This window comes from Micropterus dolomieu, linkage group LG14, assembly GCF_021292245.1.
Source record: "Micropterus dolomieu isolate WLL.071019.BEF.003 ecotype Adirondacks linkage group LG14, ASM2129224v1, whole genome shotgun sequence".
Lineage (NCBI taxonomy): Eukaryota > Metazoa > Chordata > Actinopteri > Centrarchiformes > Centrarchidae > Micropterus > Micropterus dolomieu.
Genome location: NC_060163.1, coordinates 5,812,092 through 5,820,699, shown reverse-complemented (window position 1 = coordinate 5,820,699; position 8,608 = coordinate 5,812,092). Strand labels below are relative to the sequence as shown.

Sequence of the window (8,608 nt, the reverse complement as noted above, 5' to 3'; positions counted from 1 at the left end):
AGAGAGAGAGAGAGAGAGAGAGAGAGAGAGAGAGAGAGAGAGAGAGAGTCTGCTTGCCTCTGTTCATGGCTAATCATGAGAACCTTGACCTCCTCTCTGTTAAACGAGATAAGCGGCAAGTGAAGGTCGATAATAGAAGTTGGTGGTTTGTGTCTGCTATTAAACTTGCATCGTTAGTGATAATAGTAGCGCCGTAGCTCTCTCTGGTGACAGGTTTGTGGTTACCACAAAAACAAAGCGTGCAGTTACAGGAAATTTATGAAGGCCAGAGAGGTTAACCTTTTTAACAAAATGGAAAAAAAACACTGAAGCTTTCACAGTTGAGGTTTCTGACATTTTTGTCAGCAGTGTGGGTGTACAGTGCCTTCCCAGACAAACCTACAGTATACAGTTTTTCCATATTTACAAAAAAGGCAGAGGCCACATGTTCGTGCTTGCATTTGCAGTATGCTATGCACACATACACAGAAAAAAAAAAACACAAACGCGCAGACACACATACACATGTCAACTTTAAAATCAAGGGAAGCTATTTGGCATCAGAAATCTCAAATCACACAGATGTGTTTTTAACCATAAGTATATGCGCTGTGACAGATGTGCCGAGGCCCAGGAAGCGTCTGACTGAGCTGATGTTGAAGACGGCCCTGGAGATCCCAGGAGAGAAGGAGCAGGAGAGGCGAGCCAAGGCCTCCCGCATCTGGGCCTTCCGATTCTTCCGGAGCCCTGTTGAAATCCTGGCTGACCTTGAACACAACAGAACAGCTGGCATCCGACTGGCGATCAACAGGCTGGAGGTAAACAGGATTTGGATTTTAAAACTGAAGAAGTCCCTGATGTAGCCATGTGCAGCTGCTCAGTGCAGTGGCCTGGTTAAAGGTGATTTCCTCTGTGTGACCAGGGTTCAGGTGAGGGAGCCCGGGCAGTGCTTACTGGAGAGGTGGAGGATGTGTCCTGTGGCCTGGTCATTAGCAGTATCGGCTACAAGAGCCTCCCTATCGATCCATCAGTGCCGTTTGATTCCAGCAAAGCCATCGTCCCGAACAACTTGGGCCGTGTTCAACAAGCTGCAGGTACTCAATATAGTACACCAGGAAGAGCAAGACCATTTAGCAAGCCAAACATTTCTAAGAAAAACAAGAACTTGAGTGTGAATGCATCTTTCATTCTAGGTCTATATTGTAGTGGCTGGCTGAAAACAGGCCCCACTGGCGTGATAGCCACCACTATGAACAATAGTTTTGACACTGCACGGTCCTTGATGGAGGACATGGACTCGGGAACGTTGGATGTATCTGTTGCCAAGCCTGGTTCACAAAGCATCTGTGCTCTACTGGAAAAGAGAGGTACTCTACTATTGTCCCTTATGTGGTGGGAGTTTATATAATCACAAGTCTAAAAAAGTTGGAGACAAATTTTAAGTTTGTCTACAGTGTGCCCTGCACTACACAATTTCTTTGTCTTTCAAGATCATCACGGTATCAAGCGCTCTGTGCTCCTATTGGTCAGCACGTCATGGAAGTTGCTGTTATAGTAGTGGTCTTTTTGCTTGGTTGTCTTCCACTGTGACACACTATATGGGATATACCAATTGACCCAAATTTTCATTCCTGCGATTATCGGACTGATATCATGTAGTCTGGCAGTTGTCTGTTTAGTCGTTATTGAGGTATGATATGCTTTACTTGTGGAACCCTGCAGGTCATAATTAAAGGTACCCTATGAAGTTTTTGAACACTGGTGGTATTATGGAGCAGTGTTTTTTAAAAGGGGGTCGCGAGGACACGTGCACGCACAAGGGTGAATCAATGGTTTCATGTTATTCCACTGATCTGCAGGTGCCAGTAATGTGCCAAGGATGACAGTGAAGAAGACTGCTGGCAAGTAAACAGTGCAGGTTAAAAAAAAAATCGGTTTTGCGTTCGTTTTATGAGAGAGAAATCCCTTATATTTGTTAGACCTCAAGGACAAATAGGATGTATTTTGGTGAGTAACACTGAATAAAAACTGAAACATTGTTTACAAGAAAACTCCAAATCGCATCTTTAACTGACTCTGTTAATTCTTATATGAGCACCTTCCACTCTTAGTCAGAGCATGAGCATTAGTTTGTAACAAAAGAGAAAATTAGTTTTCTCTACGCTGTTTATACCAGTCAAAGATTACCAAGATAAAACGAGTAATCACCATATGATCTTACACATTTTGACACTCGGTGATTAAAATATAACCGCCTTGTTTCACTCATAATAATTCACCTGTTGGCCGGCTTCACTCCACAGTTAACAATTATGGTGCTTTCCAGTTGTACTGGGAAGTTAGAAATTTCAACTGGAACGCTCCCTTAAGTCGGATTTCCAAATTGGAAAGTCGGGAGAACCGCTCTACCCCCGACTTTATGATCCAAGATGGCTGCTCCGTGTATCAACAGTTAGTGAAAGCTGTAGTTTATACTAAGAATCCATTCATGTGGTGCTTCAGATTTAAATAAATTACACTGGTTTGACATGATCAAAAGTTCACACTTGTAGGGTCCTGTCCAGTGTTTATGTATAATTTAATTTAAGTAAATGCATTTGACTCATTTGGCCGCAAGATGTCGGTTGTAAAAAAAAAAAAATCAATGTATTTTAGTTTGTATTTTATCGTCTGTAGGAGTGAAACCAGTGGTTTTCTCAGACTGGGAGAAGATTGACAGTGAGGAGACGAGGAGGGGAGAAGCCATTGGAAAACCCAGAGAAAAACTATTGACTGTAGAGGAAATGCTGCAGGTGGCTCGAAAATGACTGAAGACAAGACAACAACAACTGTTTACAGGTGAACAACGGACACTGACTAACTGCTGCAGAATAAAATAACAGCAGTAACCATATCAGTGGGGACCTCAACAAATGACCATCATTGGCACAGAAAAGAAATGGCACAATGGCATTATGAAGCACTCACCATGGACATAATTCATATTGTACACATGGTACATGTTTAAAGCTTGTAAGCTAGTAGATAGTTTTCCCCTGAAATTATTTGTCTCTTATTTGTGTTTTTCAGTTTTTACCTTGTTCATCAATATCAATCTTAAGCACTGAAAGACTACATTGTTGTTTTCTGTTGCACTAACCTAAAAGAAAACAAAACTCTAATGGATGCTACCAGTAATTAGCTTATTGTGTACTGTAAGTTACAGTACTTTGTTGAAGAGCAAAAACTATGTGGTGTCTGAAATATGTTTTTATATTTAATACAATTGCATATAATGACCTGACCATCCATCCATCCATCCATCCATCATCAACCGCTTATCCTGCGTACAGGGTCACGGGGGGGCTGGAGCCAATCCCAGCTGACATTGGGCGAAAGGCGGGGTACACCCTGGACAGGTCGCCAGACCATCTTGAATATATTTTGCACAAAATAAAATTTGGCTTATATTCTTTAATTCCTGTCTTGGAGTAGCATCTCCTACTGCTGCATTCTAAATATCTACTACTGTTCATTTTACAAACACAGGGAGTTTATGGACACTACATTTGTGTTAATGCAGTGTGAATGCTTTAACACTCTTTTTTTCATCACTGCAACTCAGAATAGCATTAGGTGATGATAAATGTAAATAAAAACTACACCTGCTGACTGTTCATTATAAAAGCAACATTGTGGTTGTATAGACCTCATCAGGAATTGACTGTATGCACTACTTTTCTCTGACGTCACTCATCTGTTTTGGAAGTATAAATTGTTTTACATTACTTTAACATTTTTATGTGCATTGCATTTAGTTTGTTCATCACATCAGATAAAAAAAGCAAAAATTACTCACTGTATACTAAAAATATAGTAGCTGCTAGCAACATGTAAATCAAATGTTTGTGCCGTAGATGGTATGTCATATCACCAACTTGTTCCAGATAGATGACATTTCTGGAATTAAGGAATTTTTAAAAGACTTTGTCTGAAAACATAACCTTAAACACATGCTTGAAACTGAAGGAATATAGAAACCTTTGGCTAACCAAACAGAAAGGGTGTAGATTTTGGTAGAGACATGTCCCAACCAATATACCAATATCCATCATTATCTAGTCAATGTATTTGACTTTTAACAGCTCCCCTTCTTTACTACAAGTTCAGTACATTTTTAGGTTTTGAAAGATTTTGTCTATGATCTTATCTCACTGAGAAAGATCTATAAAAGGGCAAAAATGGAAGCAAAGACATGAAAGATGTCCTTCCTCTTCAGTAAGTTATGGGAGCAATAAAGGACACACACAAACAGCAACCCCACCCATAAAACGAGATAAAAAAGAGTCTACAGCCATGCCGCTGGCTCTGTGAAGCTGTACTTGAGCTAAATGCTCACATCAGGACGCTAACAAGCACCCAGTGCTAGCATGTTAGAGGAAAAGACGAGGGATCACCAAGGTTGGTAGGGTATATCGTTTGGGCACCATGGATATCTGTACAAAATTATGAGCCAATCTATTTAGAAGATGTTGAGATATTTCACAGGGTAAGTGAAAACTAACTAATACCTGCTGGTGGTGCTAAGGGATAAGTCAGAGGGGTCGCTAAAGTCATCAGAATTGATCCTCTGGGAATGCTGAAAATGTGTGTAGCAAATTTCATAGCAATCCACCTAATAATTGATATTTTAGTCTGGATCCAAGTGGTGAACAGACAGACTGGCTGACTGCAATCCCTCAAGATATCTGATCAACATATAAAATACACTGTATTTTTATAGATTTTATAGCTCTGCACACCCACACACGTGCTTGCAGTTATTTTGGCTGATTAGATCTTCTCAGGTTGAAGGAGGGCAAAGCTGGGCTAGGATATATGTCAGGTCACCAACCTACAGAATTAGCAATGATAGGAAGATGAAGCCTAATGAAGCTATGGGGCTTTCTTTCTATTTGTGGCGAAAGAGATTTGAAGCCTCATTGTTTCAAACTCTTTAAGCCCAGTGACATCTGGTGGTTTGCAAAACAAATAGCAGCCACTCAAGATTGGGGACCAAAGCACTACACAACACCTCACTGATTTCATAGTGTCAGTCTCATATGTCTGCAAAAAAAGGTCAGAGAAGATTTTTATGGAATCTTAATACTGGTGGTCAGAAGTGCTGCAGTAAATGCACACATCGTTGTGCAATGTTGCAATAAAATAACTAATAAAAACCTTGTCCCAAAAGCATACAAATGACATTTTGTGGTACAATATATTCACATTCCATTCTGAATAAGGAATACTGAGGAACCCCAACTTGTTAACTGTGGAGTGAAGCTGGCCAACCAAAGTCTGTCAGACTATGTGGGGTACATCCCAAGTCATTTATTTCATATTGCCTTGATTCTCGATCCTCGCTTGAAATAGAAGTAGTTCTGGTCCACCATCTTGCAGGCCGTCACAAAGTTGTCATTAGTGTTCTGAGGATCAAGGAGGGATCTCTCAGGAGCCACGAGCGAAGATACACGAGTGTCTTTTACTGGCTGACACAGACAACTTTCTTCCTTTATTAGAAACATTTTTTTCAGGATTTGTCATTTCCCCCATTAAGTTTCATTATGGATACCATTAAAGCCAGAGAGAGAGTCTGTCAGAAAGAAACACTTTACATAATTTACTTTTTTCAACATTTCCCTTCGGTGTGAGGCTGATAATTCCTGTGCTTCAGCTTTGAAATGAGTTACGTCATTTCAATTTCCCTGAAACGATTAGCCTAATAAATCATTTGTAATATCCAAAAGACACCATGATTATATTATGGGTAATTCCATGATGAACTTACAATCCCATTATCAATAAATGCAGACGCAACATAAAAATGTTTGTTTCTTCTCGTCTCACATCCACATTCAATGGTTGGGCAGGCCAGGTCACGAAATCAAATAAACACTGGTGGGTGGGTGAAATAAATGTGTCTCCCCATGTGCTGTGCGTATTTATGCACAGCAGCATAACTTCATTCTCCCTACACGCCGGATCTGTCAGGCTCTAATGTTAAGTGTTCTTTTACGCATCTAAAAGTTCTCACACACAGTCCAGGTTCATACAGTGAAAGTGTTTGGAGTAAAGCAGCCGTCCTCCTGATCTGATCAATCCTGAGCTCCATCAGAGCATCTAAACATATTTCAGAAGCTAAATGTTTTTTCCTGTCCTGTTTATTAAGTTTTTCTGATTTGCTACATAAATGTCCAACGTTATTTGCTGGGACATTACTGTGCGCATGGAAACGTTTAAAATTGCATTTGACAGCAGCAGCATGTCTAATCCTCAAAGTAAATTGTTAAAGAAAACATTCATACAACACAAAGAATTCACCAGTAAAGCTACAGGGACTGGTAGAGGTGGAGGTAAATGCCCATGCATGTCTCTAAATCTGAGAAAATAATTAGTCCGGGGGGGGGAGGGGGTGGAAGACATGTGTAGAGAGTGGGGTGAGTTGAGCTAGTTTTTACTTTGTCTCATTTAAGTGAGCACATGACAGTAATATCTTAAATGTGATGCATACATGGGAAGGTTCACTTTAGATCTAAAATAAACACTTTTCAAAAATATGATCTTCACGAAAAAGTGTTTCTTGGCTCAACTTGACCCCAGTGAGGTGTAAGTTTAGCCACATGGGGATCAATGTCGTTTTAGTGCCAACTCAAATGTATTGCAAATATTGCAGTTAGATTTGAAATGTCTCCTAGTTTCATATCATTGTAGGTCTATTGTAAATCTCCCTTGCTATCTGACATATAGACTTAACCCATATTGTACATCTCCCACTGCTCTGTCCAAATCCACAAGGGGAGTTGAAGCCCTGTCAGTCTTCCATTTATAGAAGCATGGCATTATGGTTTCTGGTCTAAAATTCATGTCACATCATTTCAGTGATATGCAAGAATGCAGTGTAGAATTACAGTAAAATAGTTCTCAGTACCCCCACCCCAGAGTCTTTTGGCTCAAATTACCCCATCCCTGCCATTTTAACAATCTTACATCATCCAGCAGTTTAGAGGTAACATCATGCATAGGGTATAGCCTCATGCTGTAACTGCCTAAAGCACTAACACACGGGAGATTGAGTAGTTTAAAACACAATCATGATGTATTGGTACAAAAACCACTGAAACACAAACATGATGGCACCCCTGTGTTTCAGTCTGGATGGTGTTCTTTGGCTTTCACGCATCACCCTTTTTCCTCCAGACAAATGGTCATAAATATTTGGTTCACAGTTTGTCAGATCAACCTCTTCTCCAGATGTTGCAACACGAACAGTGAAGTCTAAAATGGTTCGTGAACAAAAGAGGGGCTATAAGTGCTCCGTTGAGCAGACCAAAGCAAAAATACCCAAACGCAACACTGCTGAATGTTCTAGGCGATCTCAGCTCAGTTGTTTTGTTGCAGTGCAAGTGTTGCATTACAAAATAAGCCAGAGGGGGGGGAAACGCCACCCTGTTTCAGAACAAGGTCTCCAATCAATCCAGGTCTTTTAAAAAAAAATATAAGCCAACAAATATCAAGTTAATAGTTTTTATTGAAGTTGCATAAACACCTTAGTTACATGGTTCCTTAAACTTAGTCCCATACTTTTAACTGCCTCTTAATATGGGGGTCTCACCACTGCATGGAGGCGCTGGCCTGGGTTGTCTGCAAGGGTCTTGCTGGGTTCTTAATGGGGCTCAGGGTTACGCTGGCCATCAGGTTGGACTTTAGGTTATTGGCTGCGTAGAGGTTAAGCAGTTCTGAATGGTCTGCTTTCAGGGTTTTTTGTTTTGTTTTTAAAAAACAAAAACAAGGCTCATGCTTCAACTTCCAATTCATTGGTTTCCAGTTGCTCCGAGAGACAGACGACATTTGATTGAATATTTGGCATTAAGAAATGGTGATGTTCCAGCTTCTCCAGACTTCCACACACTGTTTTAAGAATTTGCTGGAGAGGTCTTGCCAGCCGATGGAGGGGCGCTGGGGGTCTCGCTTTCCAGAAGAAGGGCGCTGGACAGTGTTGTCTCGCTGGCCAGCACAGGGGTGGGGGTCTCCTTGGCCAGTGGGGTCTTGTTGGTCAGCAGGGGGGCACTGGACAGCATTGTCTTGCTGGCCAGCAGGGGGGCACTGGAAGGCATCGTGTTGTTGGGGGGTAGGAAGGCTGGCGGGGTCTCGCTGGCCGACACTGGGGCGCTAGACAGCGGGGTCTTGCTGGTTAGTGGTGGGGCGCTGGGGGTCTCCCTAGCCAGTGGGGTATTACTGACCAGCAGGCGGGCGCTAGACGGCGTTGTCCCGCTGGCCAGCATAGGGGTGCTGGAGGTCTTGCTGGCCAGCAGGGGGGCACAGGGGGACACTCTGGCCGGCACCGGGGCTTGGGTGCTCTCCCTGGCCGGTGGGGTCTCGCTGGCCAGCAGGCCGATGCTAGCTGGCGTTGTCCTGTTGGCCGGCACCGGGGCGCTGGTGCTCTCCCTGGCCGGTGGGGTCTCGCTGGCCGGCACCGGGGCGCTGGTGCTCTCCCTGGCCGGTGGGGTATTACTGACCAGCAGGCGGGCGCTAGCTGGCGTTGTCCTGTTGGCCAGCACTGGGGCTTGCGTGCTCTCCCTGGCCTGTGGGGTCTCGCTGGCCAGCAGGC

At 42.7% G+C, this 8,608-nt stretch overlaps 2 protein-coding genes across 18 annotated transcripts in view; one reads left to right on the top strand and one right to left on the bottom strand.

Annotated features, from left to right (window-relative positions):
* Positions 1-8,608, top strand: part of fdxr (ferredoxin reductase) — a 26,940-nt gene that overhangs the window by 9,795 nt on the left and 8,537 nt on the right. For 3 of the 6 annotated variants that reach the window (XM_046068577.1, XM_046068580.1, XM_046068583.1), the window contains 4 exons: positions 598-797; positions 902-1,073; positions 1,173-1,346; positions 2,656-3,262. In XM_046068577.1, coding sequence (XP_045924533.1) covers positions 598-797; positions 902-1,073; positions 1,173-1,346; positions 2,656-2,786 — 677 coding nt within the window. In that variant the 3' untranslated portion in view covers positions 2,787-3,262. Of the gene's footprint in view, positions 1-597; positions 798-901; positions 1,074-1,172; positions 1,347-2,655; positions 3,263-3,311; positions 3,747-8,608 lie in introns of those variants that run through there. The other 3 variants (XM_046068578.1, XM_046068579.1, XM_046068582.1) reach the window with 3 other exon arrangements.
* LOC123982758 (flocculation protein FLO11-like) overlaps positions 7,511-8,608 on the bottom strand; it is a 4,369-nt gene continuing 3,271 nt past the window's right edge. For all 12 annotated transcript variants that reach the window (XM_046068576.1, XM_046068564.1, XM_046068566.1 and 9 more), the window contains one exon: positions 7,511-8,582. In XM_046068576.1, coding sequence (XP_045924532.1) covers positions 7,914-8,582 — 669 coding nt within the window. In that variant the 3' untranslated portion in view covers positions 7,511-7,913. The remainder of the gene's footprint in view (positions 8,583-8,608) is intronic.